The 22,274-nt window shown below is 43.8% G+C and overlaps 1 protein-coding gene across 5 annotated transcripts in view; it reads left to right on the top strand.

Annotated features, from left to right (window-relative positions):
- Positions 1–21,212: 21,212 nt before the first annotated feature.
- CCDC149 (coiled-coil domain containing 149) overlaps positions 21,213–22,274 on the top strand; it is a 100,224-nt gene continuing 99,162 nt past the window's right edge. For 2 of the 5 annotated variants that reach the window (XM_036920999.2, XM_036920996.2), the window contains exon 1: positions 21,214–22,116. Coding sequence is in view for 3 of the 5 variants with exons in the window: in XM_036920995.2 (XP_036776890.1) it covers positions 22,069–22,116 (48 nt within the window). In the remaining 2 variants the exon portion in view is untranslated. Of the gene's footprint in view, positions 22,117–22,274 lie in introns of all 5 variants that reach the window. The other 3 variants (XM_036920995.2, XM_036920994.2, XM_036920998.2) reach the window with 3 other exon arrangements.

The raw sequence follows: 22,274 nt of genomic DNA, 5'->3' as shown, positions 1-22,274 counted from the left end.
GTTAGCCAGAGACGGGTAAGATTCCTCAAGGGAGGAACAACCTAAGACAGGCACAGTCGCAGGGGGGCCATCTGGTGAGAAATTGGGGATCAACAGAGGTGAGGCTTAGAACCTCACCCCCCCTGTTCTGAGAGAAATCTTCTGCATACATGGATGTTTATTGCCCTCGTCTAGCTCGGATTAACACATAGTCTACAGGCACACACCTGATCATCTACAGTTGCTCTCTTACAACACTAAACTATGTTTTCTACCTTTATCTTGTATCTACCTACCACTTCAGCATTTTATTAAAAATAATAATAATAATAATAATAAAGGGAGAAATGTGGGATTCACATATAAATCAAGTGTAAAAATCAAACGAATATTCATATTTGACCTGTTTATAGTTCATAATGAGTGATCAAAACCAAAAGTTTCTGTGATGACTGCCCTTGTACTGTTCACCATGTAAGAACTTATTCACTATGTAAGAATTTGTTCATGTAAGAACTTGTTCATTATGCTTCAGAAGATTGGAGACTGACGAAAATTAGGCTTGGGGTGGATTAATGATTGTGCATTGAGCATTGACTCCCCTATACAGAATTTTATTGTTGTTAACAACCATTTGATCAATAAATATGAGAGATGCCCTCTCAAAAAAAAAAAAAATAGAAGTTTGTTCTCTCATAGTTCTGAAGGCTAGAAGTCTGAAACCAAGGTTTTAGTAAGACCATGCCCCCTCTGAAAGCTTGAAGGAAGAAGCCTCCCTTCTCTCTTCCTAGTTTCTGGTGGCTGCTGGCTCCTTGGTGTTCTGTAGCTTGTAGATGGATCACTCTAAATTCTGCTTCCATCATCACATGGCATTCTCCCTGTGTGTTTCTGTCTCTCTTCTCCTCTTTCTGTAAGGACACCAGTCATGCTGGAATTAGGGCCCAACCTACCAGCCTGATCTCATCTTAACTAATTACATTTGCAAAGACCCTACTTCCAAATAAGGTTACTTTTTGGGGTTCTGGGTAGACATGAATATTGGGAAGGGGAAAATTATTCAGTTCAGTACGTCTAGTAAGTGCAAATTCTCAGAAATGCAAATTCTTAGGTCCTACCCTAGACCTATTGAATCATGAACTTTGGAAATAAGAGTCCAGCAATCTGTGTTTAAACAAGACCTCTGAGGGATTTGAAGCCCTCTAAAGTGTGAGGTTCAGTGTCTTAGAAGGAGCCACAGATGCACTTCCCAATTTCAGCATTCAGTCCTCACAGGAGACATATAGAAAGTTATCATTTTAAGGAGATAGGAGGGAGAGGGAATGTGGCAGTGGGGTCACAAGGTAGTAGGAAGGTGGGGTTGGACTTTGAAGCAAAGGCGGACCTGCACTTGAACTCTGATGACTTTGCCAATGGCTGTAAACCACTATGTATTTGTACTTACCAAAAATAAACATCACCATAGTCGTCATTATCACCATCCACTCAAATCATGTATAGCAGAAAACTAAAGGCATCACGTAAAAGTTCTCAGAATTTGTTAATTAGAGTCAAATGATGTTCCTTCTACCTTTGCAATAGAGTTAATTTCTTAAAACTATATTTTTAGTCCTTAATGTTGTTTCTTTCCTCCAGAGGAATTAAGGCTTTTCTTAATAGCCAAAGAAAAAATAAATAATATTCTCTTTTAAGATTTCTAAACTCTTAAGATTCCTCCTAGTTAGGGTTCTCTGTCATTTCTCTTTAATGCCAGTAATTGATGCATGGTACAGACTCATTCTCAGGGCTGGCTGAATTGAATTTATGCTATTTGGAGATCTTGGTCCAGATGAGCTATGGTTCTATCACCATGACTAAAGTTTTTATGCTTCGTATTAATCAATCCATCAGCCAAGAAGAAATTTCAAACATATTCTCTATGCTCCAATACCATGCTAAGTATTTTTGGAGAGGAATAAGGAGACACATACAGAAATATTAAATATCCCCTATGTACTCCCTCCTCTGCATAGATATAACCCTTAAGGACCAGTATAGTATTTAGGAAAGAGTGTGAATTTGGTGTCTGAAGAACTTGGATGTAGTGCTAACCTTGCTCTGACTGCTCCAGAGCAGACTGTGGCAGGGACATTTACTGCTCACTCACTGGCAAGTGCTTCCCTAAAAGTTTCTGTCCCTTTACAGTTAGACCCTTACAGTCACATGACCAATTCTGGCCAATGGGTATGAGCAGAGGTGATACGTGTCACTTCCAGGCCAGAGAATTTAAGAGCCAGTGTGTGACTCTCCAGCTTTTCTCTTCCTCTTCTGCAGTGAGCTCTGCAGCCATATATTGAGGTAGAACAATCTGTATTAGCTTGAATCTCTGAGTAACCCTGCAGGACAGAGCCTCCTGGTTACCTACCAAAACTGAGCAAGAAATAAGTCTTATTGGTTAAGTTACTGAGATACGGGTTTTTAATGTGTTATTGGAGCGTAGCTTCAGCTATATACTGACTAACAGAATCAATGATCTAAATCTGATCAACAGGTATCTCTTCCGGGACTTTGAGTCTAGAGTGAGTGTCTCTCTACACAAATAAATTCTTGGAGAACATTTATCACAACCAGTTTGTTCATTAGACCATTCCTGCTGTAAAACTGATACCACAGCCATCCAGAGTTCTATTTATTTCTGCCCATTTCCCAGCCAGATTCTCTAGATTTTTGTCGCATCTGTGGGTCTCCTGAAATCCTTCCAGTGGAGTCATCTCTGCTGAATGTAGCCCAGGACTGTTTCTTTTGGCCTTAGTAAGGCTCCTCTCCTTGGCCTTGGCACCACCGATAATGGGGCTTAAAAGAGGCCCACCTGTGTCGCTGATGAGACTCAGCAGTCCTCTGCCATGGGCACTGCCCACCCCACACCAGAACTTCTCTCAGAGAAGAGGCCCAACAAGTCTGTAATTAGAGCTGATTACCTTCCTCCCCTGGGAGACCATCAGGACCAATCTCATTACCTCAGCTGCCACAAAAGAGTGCCGTCTTCCAGGCCATTTCTCACCGATCTGATTCCCACACAGCTCTGGGTATTTCCCAAGAGACTCAAGCTGCAAACCCTTCCCAAACCCCAGGTTCTTCCAACATGCCTCTAAAACTCATGTTTAATCAGCAGCAAAGTCCCACTATCCTTGGCCTCTTTTCTTATTAAGCCTGCCTGTCCCTGAGAATGTGGTTTCACTGAAGCTCTGTTCAGCCATCACTGGCTTTCTCCTGGAAGCACAGGGCATACTCCTCATTCCTTCTTCTAGGCCATTGCTTCCTATCTTATCCCTGCTTCCTTCTCCTGCAAATCTTTCAGTTCATTGATAGAATATATAGAGATACCAACTACTATCCTATTGTTCTTACCTACAGCTTCCAATCAAACCTCCTGATTCAGTGAAGACCTGAGCTAGCTTGGCTCATTGTATTTGCTCTCCACCACCACTTGTCAGTGTTCTGAGAGGCTTCAGTACCTACATAGACACTCACCCAACACTCTGGCTTCTCAGTGCCTATCTTCCAATTGCCTTTTTTCTTATGCCATCTCAGCTACCCATTCCTGGAACTATTTCCAGACCCTGACATGATCAGTATAAGTGCCCCTCACTGCCAAATCAATTTCAAGAAGCAGCCCACTCTGTGATTACATCCTCCTATCTTTCCAGCTCATTCCTTCTATTATTCTAACTCTAACCAAAACCTTCAGTTCCATTGAACACACAAACTCTTTGCCGTCCATTACCTGCCCTCTGTCCCTACTTCCCTCCTTGTCCAGCTCTACTGCACCTCTTCTGTACAAATCTTCTGGAGAAGCATTGCAGTGGTTAGCAGTATAGGCTCAGGGGCAGACTGCAAGTTCAAGTCCTGGCTCTGTCACTTAGTAGAAGTGTGTCCTTAAGCAAGTTACTTAATCCTCTGTGTGTCAGTTCATCTCCTATAAAAAGGGGGGAAATAGTGATACTTTTCTCATAAGGTTGTAATAAAGATTAAGTGGGTTAATATTTATAAAGTACTTAGAATGGTATCTAGTACATAGGAGTTATGTTAAATAAATTTTTTAACTCCTCAAACATTTTTGGAAAAAAATTCATCTTATTCCTTCCCTTTTACTTGACAAAAATCAAACCTAGGGATAAACTCATTTTTACACTTACTCCATGCATGCACATTGGCAGGTACAAATGGCTAGAGAAAAACACACAACCATGCTTTGCTTTCAATTTATGAATTTATGACCACATTCCTCATGTGGGCCCAGAATCCTATCTCATTCCCTAATCAATAATTCTTCTACTCTATTTTTAAAGAACCCTCCTCTTTCCATATATCTCTAATATCTGTACTTAATCCTTAGGTGATGACCTTCTTTCCCCTTTCACTGAGAAACCAAAATGACTAGAGAACTTTCTCATATGTCAGCCGCCATACTGACCAAGTCATTTGCGTCTGCATCTGCCTACTCTTCTTTCTGTTCCAGGCCAACCCTTCCTTTTGGGCACTGGATCCCATGCCCTCTTAGCTGCTCAAGGACTTTGTTCCTGCACATGTCTTCTTCCTTCCCTTCAATCTAAATTTCTCCCCATCAACAATGTACATCCTTATCAGTGTAAAAACATACCCCCATATTGCCTATCTTAAAAAATCAGCTAAAAAATCTCCCTAATCCATACCCACCAACTGATCCATTTCTCTCCTGCCCTTTTAAGGAAACGTTTTGCCGAGAGTTGTCTATCTTAGCTGCCTTTATTTTTCTCATCAGTCCTTCTTTCCCAACTACTCTATTGAACTTGCACTTGTTAAGGTTGCCCAAGACTTCTGCCCTGGCCAAAACCAAAGAGCAAACCTTGGTCTTCATCACACTTGACCAACATCAGCAACTTAGGTGGCCACTGCCTAATTTGTGAAACATCCTCTTTCCTTGGCCTCTAGGATGTCACTTGATTGCGTTTCTTCTTTGCTGGTCAACTCTTTTCTGTCTCTTTTGCAGGTTTTTCATCTTCCCAGACTCTAAAAAGTGAGTCCCAGGTCTCATTTAGTTCCATGGTTCTAAACACAGCTATACATTGATGACTCCCAAATTTCTATCTTCAAGTCCTGCTCTCTCCTGAACTCTAGACTGACTCATATATCCAACTGCTTAACTATAATCTCTATTTTGATATCCAGAGTCACCCTGAACTTCAAATATCTAAAATATAACTCTTTTTACTATCCCTACACCCAATCCTGCTGCTCTCGTGTCTTTTCAACTCTAGCAAATGGCTAGCAAACTCTGACATAGTTGGCCCACCCACGAGTCTTAAAATCAGCCTCACTCTTGCTCTTCCTCACCTCTGTATCCAAGCTAGCAACAAGACTTGCTGGGTCTAATTTCAAAATAGATACAGAATCTGACAAATCCTTGCATGTCCATTTCTTCTACTCTGCTCTAAGCCACCATCATCTCTCACCTGGATGACTGAAGGAGTCTCCCAGTGGGTCTCCCTCCTTCCACCTAAACCCCTTCTTTCCTCTAATCCATTGCTTCACACAGCAGCCAGTGTGATCCTTCTGATATGTATGCCATTTCACATTACCCTTCTATAAGAGTTTCTCACCACATTTGTTATAAAATACAAAGACCTAACCATGACCTTGAAGAGCCCTGCTAAACTGACTGCATCTCTGCCTCCAACAGCTGCCTATTTATTGCTCATTCTTCTCTAGCCACATTCCCAGCATCTTTGACCTCTTTAACCTTTTTCTTAATCCCCAGACACAGTAAGTGCATTCCATCTGAAGGCCTTTGTCCTCATGGTTCCCTCTGTCCAGGGTGCACACAGATACTGTCTCCAACCCCCCCCACCCTTTTTGTTATGGTTCAGCCACTCTCTTCTTCCAGGTCTTTGTTCAAATGTCATTTCCTAAGATCATCATATCTAACATAGCCCGTTTCCCCCACTTTCTGTTGTAGACAGTTTCCATTGTTGGCTGCCATTAATTCTGCCCCTCAGGAGGTGGAGTCAGTTTCCTCACCTTTGAGTCTAGTCTGGTCTTGTGACCTGCTGTGACCCATAGAATGCAGGAGAAGTGATAGTATGCCAGTTCCACAACCAGCCTCTGAGAGGCCTGGAAGCTTCCACTTGGGTTTTCTCTGAAAAAGCCAGCTGCCATGCAGTAAAGAAGAATGATGAGACCATAGAGAGAGAGAAAGAGGACATGTGTGCACTGGGGCACCAAACATATGAATGAGTTCTTGGACCTTTCAGTGTCTAGTCCACGATCAACTGAATGTGGCCAAGTGATTGACCCCAGCTGATCTGTGTGGAGCAGAAAAACAGCCAGTTGAGCCCTCCCCAACTTTCTGACCCAAAGAATCATGAAAAATAATGTCATTGTTTGAAACCACTAAATTTGGGGATAGTTTGTTATAAGGCAACAGATAACTGAAATGCTTTTTAATTCCTAACTCTGTATTTGTGACTAAATGTTTGTGTCTTCCCTAAATGGATATATTGAAGCCTTTTGTTGACACATTGATCTTGGACTTACCAGCCTTCAGACCTGTGAGAAACAAATTTCTGTGTTTATAAGCCACCTAGTCTATAGTATTTCATTATACCATATTTCTATGATATTTTGTTATAGTATCCTGAACAGAATAAGATGCTGTTACTTTTCTTCATAGCAATTATCTCAGTAGGAAATTACACAATTATTAGTTTATCTGTCTACTGTTTATTATCTGTCTCTTCCCCTAGAATATAAATTCTATGAGAAGAAGGAATTTATCTTGTTTACCATAGCATTTCCAGTGCTTGGAACAATCCCTGGCCTATTTCAGGACTCAGTAAATATTTGTTGAATAAATATTATTACTTATATATTCTATAATTTATATATTTATATGAAATATAAATAATATATAATTATATAAATTATATATTATATAATTTGTGATTTATATAATATATAAATACTATTATTTACATTAAACTCAGATACCAAGAAGCCTGATACAGAAGCCTTACTTTTCAACAAAAATCATATCCATCTTCACAGAAACATTTTCCTTTGAATCCAAGCGTTCAATTACATTTGCTTTTTAAGATGGAGATCTCCATCAGGTTATTAGGAAAACATCAGGCTTTTTTTTTTTAATCCAGAAAATACTTTGGATCAAGATCTGCAGTGCATTTTAAGATGACTTGGGCATTATTACCATTCACTGAATAGTGCAGAGCATCCTGTGGGTAGGTTAATGACAAAGTGCCACTTAGTCCCCTATCTTCTCAGGATAGACTTCTTGTGCCGCCCAGTCCCTCCCATTTAAATACATACAAGTCCCCACTTTTAGGATAAAACATGCAAGCAGGGGCTGATAGTTCCTCATTAGTTCCTGAGATCCCACAAATTTTTCCATCAGGACAGCATGAGAACAGCCCCCTCTTTGTTAGTCATCGAAGAAGATCATTTTCTAGTATTTTTCCTCCCTGACTCATTGGCCCTCTGCATGCATAAGACATTGGACACTGCCACATTAGGAATGCCTTTCTTTGAAATGGGTTTGCTGTGATTTCTTTCATGCCTGCTTGGAACACAGAATCATAATTAGAACGAGGCTTCTCTCCCAGATCGCTGCTCTGATGGGGCTAAATTGGTTCCCACAATCCCATTTCTTTCTAAATGAACAGGACCTTTGCCTTTCTGACTGTAGACATGTGAGATTGACCAACAGGTCTCTGACACTTCCCTCTGATGTACATTTTCTCTGATGTTTTCATGTATTCTGCCCTATACATTTCATTTTGGGAGCCACATTGCTAGGCTGTAATTTAATTTTTCTAAATTTAGTCTAGTAGAAGGCTCATGGCCAGTGGGAGGGGGATTACAGCTTACCAGGAATCCACATTTAAGCAAAGGAAAGTCCTCCCTGGAGGCCTGGATATATTTATGGAGTTTGGGTACTCAATTGAAGACCAAATAGACTTAGAAGCCACACCTCCCTCCTGCAATTTAAGTCTTTTAAGCACAAAATCAAACACAATATAAAGTGGCTTGTGTCTTTCCTGAGTGTCTTGCCTTAACCTCTGCTGCCTCTGTCTTGCTGTCCCCTAGATGTCCCCAAAGATCCCCTTCTATCTTTTTAAAGACCTGTAGCTTTTTAAGGAGAAACAATTGCATCCCTGAAATGCTTCCTGATGCCTCGGAGCAGTCTGGGAATGCAGAAAATAGAATTACCAAGAGATCAATCAAATCGTAGAAGATTAGAAAAGGTACTCGTTGCATGCAATACCTTTCAGAAAATCTCTTATATGCCTAAACCTGTATTTGGCATAATGGGAAAAATTGAAATGAATCAATTTTATAACTGATTCTCTTCTAATAATGAAATTAAAAAGGCAAGCCATAATGTAGTGGAATAATTCAGATCATACAATGGGGAAGTAAAAATGCTGTGTTAGAATTTTGTTAGAATACTGGATTAGAAATTAATTAATAGATTAGAAAATAATTATAATAATTATAATTATACTTAATTCATTATAGTACTACTAGTAATTCATGATTAGAAAATTACTAATTAGAAATTAGAAATCCTGTTATCATTTCTGTGCCTCAATTTCTTTACCTGTAAGTTGAAGACAATAAAAGTAGCTACCCCATAGGGTTATTATAGGGATTTAAATGAGTTAATGAATGTAAACAGGAGCATGTCTGACATGTAGTAAGTGACTACTATTTTATATAAATATGGATATTGATATATATGTGTAGGTGTGGTTGTGCATGTGCATATGGGCCAATTCAGTTGTAATGTCTCCTCTAATTGCAAAATAGGCAGGCATGTCATTTACCTGTGTATCCAGGAAGAAGAGAAAAGATATCTTGGGGACAATGATAGCTGGCTGTGCCACACCTGGTATTATCCCCCAAAACACCTTTCCTTTTGATGTGTCTGTTAAAAGAATAAGTTAATAAATGAAACTTCTGGTTTTTTCATTCTTTTATTTGACATTTTTTGAACACTTAGTTCAGATCACATGCTTGGTGGCTAGGACTAGGGGGATGTAGAGAAAAACGATAGAAAGTCTCTCTGGAGGAGTTCATAATCTAGTAGAAGGAAAAAGAATATATATATATATATACATGCATACATACATATATATGTAATATAAGGTAGAAAATGATAAAAGCTCCAAGAGAGGTTTAGATAAGGCTTCTGGGAAATTCAGAAGAGAGGGGATGGATGGGATTCTGTGATGGCACTGGGGTGTGGCAGAGCATAACCAGAGGCACAATGGTGTAACTGATAGAAGAAGCTTGGCATCTCTGCCTCCATACTGTATTTGTTCCCTCCTGCTTTAACCTTTGGGCCAAGAGAAAAAAAAATGGAAAAGGGCTTCAGTTCAGTCCTGCAGCCCTGGATGTCAACTTGTTAATCATCACTAGGAATTTTGTTTACAGTTTGAGATTTTTTGCAAATAACCCCTTATCCAGAGCTTGCCTCCCCTGAGGAGCTGGAAAAATATGTATGAAAATAATAATTGCCCTAAGACTTATAGGAACATTGTGATGAGACCTGAATCAGCAAGAGTCACCTACCTAAAGACACAGAGTTTCTCAGCTCTCCCCGGACCCTGGCTGGCACCCAGACGTCTGCATTCTGTTTAGTCTCCTCCTGGCCTCCTCCTCCTCCTATTCCCCCTTCTCCTATGATTTCAAGCATAGAAACCGTCTGAAATCAACCCTGAGTTGAGATGGTGCTTTAGGACACGACTCTTCTTAGTCAGCTGGCTTTCCCAGTAAAGTCACTTTCTTGCCCCAGCACCTTGTCTTTCGATGTATAGGCTTGTCATGCAGCAAATGGAATGAGCTTGGACTCAGTAACAGAGGTAGGTGATCAGGGAGGCTTCATGATTGGGACTCAGAGATTCAATTTGACTGGAGTGAAGGGTGTAAGAAGAGGACAGAGCAAGTTTCAGCTGGAAAAGTTTGTTGGGGTCCAGTGCCCTGAAACCCTCACTGATCACATGTGATGATGTGCAGTTCTGAGAGCCCCTTCAGTCGCCTGTCTCCACAGTTTCTATTTTTTCCCCCATCTCTTTTTCATTAAGCAGGTACTCTGCTCCCTTTCCACTTCAAATAATTACAAAGATGATTATGGAAATGATGGTGGTGGTGGTGCTGATGATTAGGAAGAAGAAGAGACTTTGTACAATTTCCTCATCTCCCCAGAAATCTTTGTCTCATTCTGAAAAGAATCCTTGAGATCATCATTCATGAGCTGCCACGGGCCCATTTCCACTCCCTGGGAGCCCCCATGAGACAAAGTGCAGGTTATGGACGGTTTTTGGGAATCTCAGCAGAGCAGGGCCACTTGATAATCAGTTTGGAGAACACAAATGCACAAAGCAGCACATTTAGGCTAGTTCAAATGGGACCAAACAGCTCCACCAGACCACGGGACTGAAAACCATTGGTGCTGAGACTGGTTTTCTCCACCCCCAGCTTGTCAAAAAAGCACCAATGGATAAGAGCTGGAGTACTATGCTAATATGGGCGCTTATTCTTCATTTAAATTGGGCAGGCAGACCAGCTAAGTGCACGACACTGTAGCCACCTTGCAGATGAAGGTTAGCAATAATTCAAAATCATTTCCATTGTCCACAAATGTCATCTAAAAATATGTGTGCTGAAGAGCCTGTTATGTGGGGTGCAATTGGCTCCTCTTGTTCTCTGCTTTCCTTACGTTCTGGACTCATTTCAGCTCCAGAGACTTTAGGGAATGGCAGGAAAAGAGCTCTATGTGGGGAAGACGATGATCTATCTGTATTAGTCTGCTAAGGCTGTCACAGTAAAGTGCCACAAACTTGGTGGCTGAAAACAACAGCAGTTCATTCTCTTACACTTTGCAGGAGCTTTCAGAGTGGAAAGCCCAATAATTGCAAAGGCTGTGGGCTCGAGGGTACCTGGCCAGGGTGCTCAGAGTGGAGAAAGCAAGAATAAGGCCAGTGGGAGTCAAGATGAGAGCCTTGGATCCCCCAGTAATGGTCAGATTTGCACCCTGGCCGTGATTAAGGAGTCAGAGTTTATTAAGAAAGTAGAAATACAGGAGGTGAATGCTGAGCCTTCTTCCTTTACATGTATCATCTGCTCTGTTGGAATTCCTAGGTGTCCATTAAAACCAGCTTGTACCCACTTCCCCTGATTTTGCTCTACACCTTCTTCTTTACCACCTCTGCCTTCTGGGCATCCACCCCATGTACATACAGTACTAATCCTGACCTCTTGTATGCCAAACCATCCAGCGTGCATATCTCTAGAAAGCACCTAGCATGTTGCTTAGGATACAGTAAACACTGAGTGGCGTTTCCCTTCTCTGTCTCTGAAAATCCTTAGCACAACTCTAGGGATTTCCACTGCAAATCAAATTTCAAATGAGTTTTTAGAGAAGACCTAGTTTATGTGCAAAGACATAAAGATGTAATAGAACACTTTGAAAGAGCTCTCTTGCTAATGCTAAATCGTAGGGAACAATGCATTTCCTGATGTTTTCAGATTCCCAGATCAGCGATAGAAGGTGATTGCGGGGAAGGGGAAAGGAGTGAGCAGTTTTATAGAGGTTCTTGGGCCCCATCCTTCTCCCACACTGTATCTTTCTTCATGGGGCAAAAGGAAAGAATTGACTTAGAGTAAAATTGAGTGTTTGGATGTGCACAGGTAGCTATAGAAAATATACCCTTCTGGTGGAGAATCTAATGAACTCTAAAGGACTCCTGGGGAGTACAAGAGTTTGTGTGTGCATGTGTGTGAGTGTGTGTATGGTGTGTGTGTATGTGTGTGTGTGTGTGTGTGTAGTGAGAGGAGACACAGAGAGAGCATGCCTGAGTTGGTGGATCAGATTAACATAAAGAAATTTAATAGACATTTGACTACAGCCAAATATAGAAGTAGTAACTAGAGAATGACATCGTTATATGGGAAAGGAGTTGTTTGTAAGTGGAACACTTCAGGCTAAGAGAAGGTTTCAGCACCTGTTTTAATCAACCTTCCAACTATTTTTATAAAGCTTTACACTTAATGGAAGTTTGAATAGTTTTCTTGAGCTTCTTCCCTTTGCTCACAGTTTGGAATTTTTCCATGTTTTTGGACACAGATAAATGCAACTGTTTGCTCTGTGAGAGCAATGTACAACATATATTTATGCTGTGTTTGTAATAGAATATTCAATTGAGAGTGAATTTGTCTTCTTGCCTTATGTTTCTACTTTTCTTTTTAATAACATATGATCCTTCATTCATGCAAATGATGCTATTGACTCCTGATCGTGGTATAGCGAAAGAACAGGGGTCTGGGCATAAAAACAACTGAGTTTCAGCTCTGTTTCATCAGTGATGACCTTCCTGGATGTGGCAGGTTGTATTTTCCAAACATGGCCCTCAAAAATCTCACATCCCACATACTCCTTTACAATGGGACCTTGGCACTCTCCATCAGGAGGGGGAATCTATGTTCCCTCTTTTAGAATCCAAATGAACTTGTGACTTCCCTGGACCAATGGAATGTGGCAGAAGTGACCACAGATGACTTCCGGAGCAGGTCATAAAGCCAAGGCAACTTCTGACTTGCTCTCGAGAACCCTACCTAAGAAGCTGTGCTGTCACCTAAGAAGCTGTACTACCCTGAGGCTGCCATGCTGTGAGGAAGCTAAGCAGCATGGAGTAACCACATATAGTTGCTCCAGTCAAAAATCCTAGCCTTTGAGTTCTCCCAGCCCCGGTGCCAGACATGTGATTGAAGAGGCCTGCTGATGATGTAAATTCCTGGTCAAGAAGGCACGCCCAACCTCTAAATATTTCCAGCTAAGGATGCAGACAGGCCAGAGACCAGCTATTCCCACTGTGCCCTTTTTGCCCTGCCAGCCTGCCATGTGAAGGAGAAATTAAATTCATATTCAAGTTGCTGTCTATTTGTGTCTCTGTTACTGAAGCTTAGCTTTACTCCTCATATCCTCTTCAAAGGATCCCAGTAATTGTACAGTAAATCCCAGTTTCCTCTGGTGCTCCCTCCAGCCTGCTATCCTGTCACTCCCGTCCCTCTTCTCTGTGCTTAGGTTAAGCGAGCCTTTGCAAAATTCTCTGGATCTCACACGGTTCTCTCTGCCTGTGTGTGCCTCCTCAGCCCATCCTCCGGCCTAGCCACCTTTGACACATCTTCAGGTCTTGCTTTAAATAACACTTAACATGGATCCCCTATTACATGCTCTCATAGCATCCTCGTGTTTTTCTTCCTAACACTTCTCACTGTGCTAATTAAGTCATCATTTGCGCAACTGCTTGGTGTCTGCTTCATCACCACACTGCAGCCATCATGGGACCAAGACCCTGTCCTTCTTGTTTTAGGCTCTATTCTCAGTACCTAAATGGTGCCTGACATGTAGCAGATGCTCAGAGAGTATTTGTTGAGTTTTATTGAACTAACTTGTAAGAAAGCTGACCATAGTTTGCAGTTTAGGCTTTGGCTCTAGAAGTAAGCAAAATATGAACCTGTCCATCTAGGCATCAACCTGCGACCTTGGCTCCATCCCCATGGCCTAGCTCTGCATAGAAGACGTGCTCACAGATCAGCTGAGCTCGCCCCGCCAGGCCGTGGGCCTCCTGAGTGCTCCCTACAGGCCATCTTGAGTGTCATCAGGGACATTTCTGGTAATAGAGTCTCTCTTTTTAAAAAATTGGTTTATGGATGAAAAAGTCCCAAGTATATAGGATGCTGAGTTTAGCAGAATCTGTATGTAAATTGGTATTTTGCTGGTGATCAATCTTGAGCTAAAAATGGAAAATCAATAAAAAAAAAGAAAATCTCAGGGGAAAAATAAGTTGTAGACATTTTTGGTCCAATGAGTTTCCAAGTCCGAGGACACTGCATCTGAGACCAAGGTTACTGTCTGTTTCAAAGGAATGCACAGGAAAACCAGACCACCAGCTCACCTGCAGAGAATGTAGCTAGTGCTCCCAGGGAAGAAAAGTTCCAATGGCAAAGCTTCCTGCAGACTTCCTGAGACAGGCCTTTGCAGTATTTCCTTGAGACTGAGAAGGGATTCACACTGCATGAGCAGCAGCCCCAGGATCTCGAGCTGCAGGGTTCTCTGAACTGCTGAAGGGATGAGAGCTGACCTCGTGTGCTTGGCAGTGATAGCAGAAAGAGCAGCATGCTTAAGGACATTGAAGTAGCATACTAAAGAATGAAAATCAGTAAAAAAAAGCACCTCATCTCAGAGCCTGCAACTAGATATTGACATGGATTGGCAGAGTAGAAAGATAGAGATTACATGGTGGACGGGAAAATGTCGCTGAGTAGCACCAATGCAAGCCACTCCTGATGGAAATAAGGGGGTCGCCTTGGGAACAGTTAAACACTAATTGGGAACCTAGTAGACCTGGGCACTGGGGATGCAGAGATGACTATGATATAATCCCTGCACTCAAGCAGTTCATTTTTATTCTCTATATACTTCCATAGTTTCCATAATGAAGGGAGTTGAGTATTTCAATGGTTCAGGGTCTAACGTTTGTTCTACCTTCCTTTCCACACAAGATGACTGCATACATTCCTCATTTGAGTATTTCTTAAGTGACTCTCTTATGCCATGGTTTGGTTTAAGGGATCCCTGAAATGGTAGATTCTAAAATAAATAAGAAAAAAACCAAACCAAACCAAAACAAACCTGTATTGAGACCTGAATTCAATTGACTTTGTTTCCATTAAGATAAAAATGTCAGGCTTGGTTAGCACTTGCCCAGTATGCTTTTTCCAGATAGCACCAAAGGATCATTTGTGATAAAAATCAGAGTTGTTGCTATGGTTGTTTCCAAAGAAGGTGGCCATCAAATGCTTCCCTCTCTGTATGCACATGACTCTACCCCATTCCCACCTGGAGGTAGAGTCTATTCTTCTGCCCTCTTGCACCTGGCCTCACTTGGGACTATTTTGACCAAGAGGTTATGGTGGAAGTGTGTCTATGCCAGTTCCAGGGCTAGCCTTTAAGAGGACTGGCAAATTCCACTTGGTTATGATCTAAATGTTTGTGCCCCCTCAAAATTCATATGTTGAAATTCCAACACCGAGATCATGATATTAAGAGGTGGGGCCATTGGGAGGTGATTAGGTCATGAATGCTTTGCCCTAAGGATTGAGATTAATATCCTTATAAAAGGTACCAGAGAGCTAGCTTGCCCTTTCAACGTGTTAGATCATAGCAAAAAGATGGTCATCTAAGAACTGGGCCCTTGCCAGATACCAAATCTGTCTGCATTATGATCTTGGACTTCTAGCCTTTATAATTGTGAGAAATAAATTTCTGCTATTTTCAAGCTACCCAGTTATGGTGTTTTATTATAGCAGCCTGAATGGACTAAGACACACCTCCTTTCCCTTGAAACATTAGCTTTAGGGAAGCTGCCTCTGGGACCTGGCTGCCATTTGGTGGGAAGCTCAGCATGGAGAGAAATGAGTAGGTGTTCCAGTTGCCAGCATTCACTGAGCTCCCAGCTGACAGCCAGCATGGACTGACAGCCATGTTAGTGAGCCATCTTGGACTTCAAATCCAGTTGAGACTTCAGAAAACTACAGCCCCAGCCTCCTACTGAACTCTACCTGGAAGACTCTACATGATAACTACCCAACTGAGCCCATTCCACACATAAAACCGAAGAGAAAAAAATACATAGGTGTTTAAGCCACTAGGTTTTGGTTGGTTCGTTTCATAGCAATAGATAACCAGAATTCCACCCTACATGAACTGCAAATACTCTCAACTTCAAGGCATTGTAAAGGAGCCAGGGACCAGGAACGGGAAGTTTTGGTTTCTTGCTACAGCTCTGTCCCTAATAAGCAGACTCATCTTGTTGATGAGTAGATTGGGAGATTCATCTACTAGCCTAAGAAACCTCAAGGACAGAGAACCAGGTCTCAGCCTGGTTGCCATCCCCATGGCCTAGCTCAGCACAGAAGACAAGCTCAGGAAACATTCATTGATTGAATAAGTGAATCTGTATGTTAAAGGAGACTTTCTTATAGCATCTTAAAATTACTTTTCCTGTCCCATGAGAACAAATGGAGTTAGTAAATGGCAACTATTGTGTCACATATGGGAGTATAAGGGGCATATATGCATTCCCAAAGGTAAGCTATTCAGTGGAATATCAGGGACATGATAAGCACATAAGTACCCTTGTTGACAGTCTCTCGTTAGAAATCATGTGTAGTTGCCATGTTATGTTTCTCTTAGAGAACAAAGAGAAATTTGCCCTTGGGTGACTGAATGAGGTCAAAGCACTATCATCCGTGTCACACAGAGCTGACAATTTCTGACCTGTGGATGCAATAAAAATGAGCAGGTCACTGCTATCCTTTCAAACATTTGCTCAAATACACTCACAAACCATAGGCAAACACCTCTTTGTTTGTTTCCAGACCAAGTCAGCCATAGCAGCTCAAGGCCCCAGAATTGTTTGGCCATTGAAAGGAACTGAAGCTTTGATGAAAACCAAGAACCAGTAAAGGTAGTATTTGTCTCTAATGGGAATGAAGGGGCAGTAACACTTTGGATCTGGCTTTGTACCTTGGTGTCCTCAATCTCCTGTTTCACTGCATCTGCAAACTGCTGCATAAGGCCTGGCTCAGAGAAACTAGTTTCAAACTGTGAAGGTTTTCTTTGTTGGCTTGGTCATGGCCAGGTTGGAGAAGCTGCCAACTGGGAGAAGCACATTATCACATAAATGCCATGACCTGGGATGAGAGGGGAAGATAAAGATCAGCATTCAGTGTTTGAAGGACAGCCTAATAGACAATAAATATTTTACTAGCTCTGGCCATTTATATGGAATGTCACCTCTTCACCCCTCTCTATCAAATTGTTTTCTTTGTTTTTTTTTTTTTCCTCTCTGAAGTTCCATTATTCTCCCATAGTGCAGAAGGAAATCATTTCTGTTACTTCAATAGGGAATTCTGGGCACACAGTAGGTGCTACATAATGTTGATTCTCTTCTTTTTTTCTACCTTTTCATTGAAAGAAGGCTGCCAATCTCTATTGGGTAAAAACTGTCCCCCATCCTAAGACAAAAATCAGACAGGAGGACAATGTAGGTGATCCTATTTTAGACAGGCATCAGACCTTTTTTTAAAAATAGTCCTTGCAGAGCGACAGGGTCAGTCCCTCTATTGGCCTGTAGGAGAGGCCAGTGGCCCCCAAGTCTAACGTTTCTATTTTCAGCTCCCCAGGTCCAGAGAGACATAACCTCTGTCTCGCGGAGGGCCACTCAGTCAACCCGCCAGTGGCTCGAGCCTGCAGCTTCTCTGCATTTCCATTTCCATAAATTTACATCAAATTTGTGCTGAATCATATCCCCCCCACGCAGAAGAAATGAAATACATTATCAATAAGTACAACAAATTTGAATAATCTGAGAGCTGAGTAACTTTGCCTGTTACTTTTCTATTTAACTCCTTCCTCGGGCCGCGGGGCTCTCCCCGCACCAGCCAGGGTTGGATTTCTCCGCACCCACCAGGCGCCCAAGGTTTTCTGCTCCTCTCCCGCGGTTCTGGATTTCCGGGCCTCTCCTCAAGAGCTGCAGACCCTGCATCAGCCCCTGTCTCTTTGCCTTCCTCACTTCCTCCAGCGCTTCGTCCTTTCTCCTGACATCTCGGTCCCCCTTCTCGGAACCCCTCCAGCAGCAGGCTGGTCCCCACCCCCTAACCCGCAACCCCAGCCAATCACGCTCACGCCTGAGCCCCCTCAGGATGGCAATTGCGGGTCCCCGGCCTGCCAGGGCATCATCAGCCCCACTCAGTCATTTTGAGCACCTTGGGGGTGGTTCAGCTGGGAGTGGAAGTTGGTTCCACCCCCTGCTGCCCGGCTGATTGGCAGCCAGCGGGACTAGGGGAGGAGCAGGGCTCTGACTGTTTGCTGCTGGTGGGGAGGCGCTTAGTGGGGCGGAGAGAGGGCCCGGGTAGCTCGGGGGCTAACAGAGGATGTTGAGAGTCAGGAACCCGACCAGAATCTCATCTGCCTGCCTGTTGTCTGGCTTTTGGCCCTGATAGGGAAATGACGGATGACGCCCTTTACGGGGTATCCCAGGTAGAGGGAAGAGAGGAGGCTTATGTTTCACAGAATTGAAGTTGGTGGCCCGGGGGACTTCAGGTCTCAGGGCTCTGCAGGAGACCTGACTGCAGTGAACACCGGGACTTGCAGTCCCTGACCCTGGTTAAAATCAAGAACAAAGAAAGACATCTAGGAATTGCTGGGCAGTGGGGTTCAGGGGAGGTGGACCCTTAGCAGGACCTGTCCAAATGGCCCTCCTGTGACAAAAGCAAGATTCGGGGACCTTGGCTTATATAAAGCTAATTTAAAAAAAATTATATATGTGTATCTCCCACTATGTACACCACAGTCATTATGAATCGTTTTCCTCCTAGGCTCTTCACACTGGGTTTCTTAATTCAGGCAAGAGGAAAGTGACAGGCGAAAGGAGTGGGCATGAATATTGCCCCAGTTGTATAGTTCAGGGAAAAGCCGAGCCAAAAATCTCTCCTGGAGATTTGCTTAGTCTCCTTTCGTGAGAACTATGACATTTTTGCTTGGGCAGCCAGAATGTGAACTGGAAATACCGTCTGGCGAGGTTGTATCAAAACTGTCGGGCTTTCCTGTGTGTCGTGAGCTGCTGGGACTTGGCCAAAGTCACCTTGCATGTCAGTAAACCTGTCAGGAGAGGCTAGGTTTCTAACAGGAAGTTCAAGGCATCCCTTCTTTCTCAGTCTCTCCAGAGGTTTTTTTTGTTTGGTTTGGTTTTCATCAGTAGGGGCTTGGCTGCATTTCTTAGATTAAGCTATTTTGGAGTTTCCACATCTAAAACCCTCTCAAACTTTTTGAAAATGAAAAGCATCACTCAAAAACACCTAAGCACTTTCTTCTAACACTGTATGTGGATATAAATAAATAAATAAAACCGGCCCTGGGGCTATGAATATATATGGAAAAATTGGGACCCTAGAGATTTTTGAGGGAGCTAAAGGGGTGTGAGAATAGAGGCTAAAGCCAGCGTTTCACTACTTGGTGCCAGGGTAGCACATATAAGACAGGGCACCTGGTTTCAAACCGATCATGTGCAAATGGTCTGTCAGCTAGGGCATTTAATATATGGCTTTTATCAGAGGTAAGGATAGCTGGTGAGCAGTTTTATGTTTTGCTTTGAAAAAAATTAACCACAATATAATTAGCTTTGTTTTTGTCAGCCTGGGCTGCTGTTGATGAGGTGTCTAGAGGCTTTCTGGTATAGGTGCCTAAAAGCTTAAACTGCATTTAATTATTATTATTACTCAATGTCAGGCTACATAAATGAAAAGAGATAAAAAAGAATCGCTTGCAGCTACATTGCCTTGGTTTGTGATTTCATCACATCTCACAAGCTAAGCAGGTTGAAGCTGGCACTTGGGGCATGAGACCTCTAAGGAAAAGCCAGGCAACTGGAGATGCCATTTCAGCTGAGGTGGAAGTTTCTCCACATGCTGGGGAGGATAGAGGCTTGCCACTCTTTGATTTTCCTCCCCAGTTTTATTTTTAGTAAATACTTTAATAACTGGCTGACTTACTTCAGGGAAGGAAAGCAAATAGGGGAAATAGTCACACAGAGACTTGTCTTAAAGATACATGACCCCTAGTGTCAAGATTCCTTAGCTCCCAACAGTTTCCTGGCCAGCCGTCCTGCTGCCTGAAATACCAGTGAAGGCCCCAAAGCAGTACCAGAACAGAGAGCCTCAGCTAAACATGGTAACTGGGAGGGGAGGGCCGCTTTCCCACCTGAACGCCAGCCGAGAGCAAGGTGCAGACCAGGAGGCGGAGGAAGGCAGATGGTCCAAGTAATGCCCACTCTTCCTCCAGTCTATTTCATTGACAGGTCAGAATGAAACCAGATGGTTTGCCAGAGGGCAATATATTGGCAGACAGTACCTTGTTTCTTAGCATGAGACACTGATCAGGCTGTTAGGAACAAGTATGTGGTGCTGAGTTAACCCTAGATGTTCAGCTCAGGCATGAGCTTCTTTCTACCTCCTTGGAATAAAAAGAAAATGCATTAGTCAGCCCAGGACGGTCAGAAGACCAGAAGCCTTAGCTGTCCTGTCTTTGACTTCTTCTCCAGAGCATTAGTTTGCAAAACCACAATGGGAAGGCTTGCAAACTCCAGGACAGGGACCACTGCAGGCCTGCAGTATTACTGCACATCCCCAGGAAGAGTACAGTATCTGTACACCCCAGGCACTGAATAAATGTGCTACCTAGTAGACTGGCTTCTGCTCATAGTGCCTGCCCTGCCAGAATTTGTTGTAGAATCTTTAGATGCAGATCTAACAGGTCATGATGCCAGGGGCTGTTGCCTTTTAAGAGCTGTCAGGGAGAATTCAGGCCATCCAGGCGCTTCATCGGTAGTGTCACCACCTACATCAGTGATCTGTTGGCATATAGCAAATTGCTCCAAACCTTAGTGGCTTAAAACAATAGTTTATTTAGCATATGGTCCATGGGTCAGCAGATGGTGCAAGGCTCAGCTGGGTAGTTCTTCTGCAGATCTCAGGTACCAGTCCATGGCAGCTGGGGGTCAGTGGCCTCACTCACATGTGTGGCAGTTGGCTGGTTGTTTGGCCATGAGTCTTTATCATCTAGCAAGCTATTCTGGGTTTGTTTCTATGGTGGTGATCCCAGGTTCCCGAGAGTGTAAACAAGGATAAGCCCCATGAGTAGCACATGTGCAAACCCTGCATTAACCAACGCAAGTCACATGGCTGAACCTAGAATCAGTTACAGACAATGGCTGGGACACACGCAGGGAATTGCTAATGCCATTTAGCAAACAGCCTACCATGCCAACAAAATAAAAAGAACAATAAAATCCAGTATTTCCAGTTCCCAGGTGTGATACTTTGTTTTCTGGTTTCTGAGATGGTGAAGTGGACCTCTGGGAGCCAGAAATCCTGGTTGAGTCTCTGTTTCTCCACTTTTCTGGCCTCTATTTCCTCATCTGATAAATGGCTGTAACATCCATCTCACAGCGTTAAGGACACAGGGACTAAAAATAATAAATAAATGTTGGCTCTGAAGCTTCCACAACTGTAAAATGGGTTCACAACTTCTTCTTAAGCTACTTGCTCATCTCCACAGGTATAGACGCTTCTCCACAGTGGGAAAGTCCACTATTAGTGGTGGTTTTTAGGTGACAGGGGAAAACTACCTTGAGTAATGTTAACTCGTGTGAAGGTTGCCTGCCCTCTGGAATTCTCTTTCAGTTCTTCCGGAGAAAGTCTCAGATGCCAATACATCTTTAACCCCTCTTGACACACACTAAACCTCACACCCTAGAGTTTTTGATCCTATTTAGAATGCAATATCGTTTTATTTACAGTTTTAAAATATGCTTTCTTTTTGTGACGGCTGATAATTTAACAAATAAATGTAAGTAACCATTAGCTTTAAAATGAATGTTAACTGTGTAATAGCATATGGTTCATTCATTCATGCGTTCAACCGATATTTATAGAGCACCTACTCTGTGCCAGGCTCTGTCCTTACGTTCCTCAGAGAGAGCGGCGCCCTGCCCTGGAGGGGCTCACACTCCAGAGGAGGGAGCCCAGGTAGTGGTCGGGAGATGTGCTTCTCGCGGGCGGCACACAGGTGCCCGCCGGGCCCTCCTCCCGCCCGGGCGAGCGGCAACCCCGAGTCCGGAGCCACCGCGGGCTGATCCCGGGCCGCGCTAGCCGCGGGGCCGGGCACTGTGCGGGGCGGGCCGGCCGGCCGGCGGGCTGTGGCCGAGGCCCGGCGGCCGCGACTCCTCCTCCGCTTCCTCCCGCGGAGGCTGACGTTGAGTCAACAGCACGGGCGGCCGCTGGAGGCGGCGGCGCGGCAGCTCGGAGGCGCCGGGCCCTCTCGGGGCCGCGCGGGGCCCGGGCGGCGCGGCGACGACGGCCGCAGCGCGGCGGGAGGCGGAGGCGGAGGTGGAGGGCGGCGTCCGTGAAACCGGCCCGCGCCCGCAGGAGGAGGCCATGAACGACGACCGGACCGAGAGCGACTGGCAGGGGCTGGTGAGCGAGGTGAGGCCGCGGCGCCGGCCAGGCGGGATGGGCCCGCGCCCCCAGCCCCCAGTCCCAGCCCCGGGCCGCCGAGCCCGGCAGGGACGTGCGGGGGACGCGCGCGCGGAGGCCGAGGCGCTGTGCCCGCGCCCCCCCGCCAGGTGCGCCGTTCCTCCCGC

This window comes from Manis pentadactyla, chromosome 5 (genome assembly GCF_030020395.1).
Source record: "Manis pentadactyla isolate mManPen7 chromosome 5, mManPen7.hap1, whole genome shotgun sequence".
Classification (NCBI taxonomy): domain Eukaryota; kingdom Metazoa; phylum Chordata; class Mammalia; order Pholidota; family Manidae; genus Manis; species Manis pentadactyla.
The sequence above is the reverse complement of the archived record's forward strand: the minus strand, read 5'-3'. Positions and strand labels throughout refer to the sequence as shown.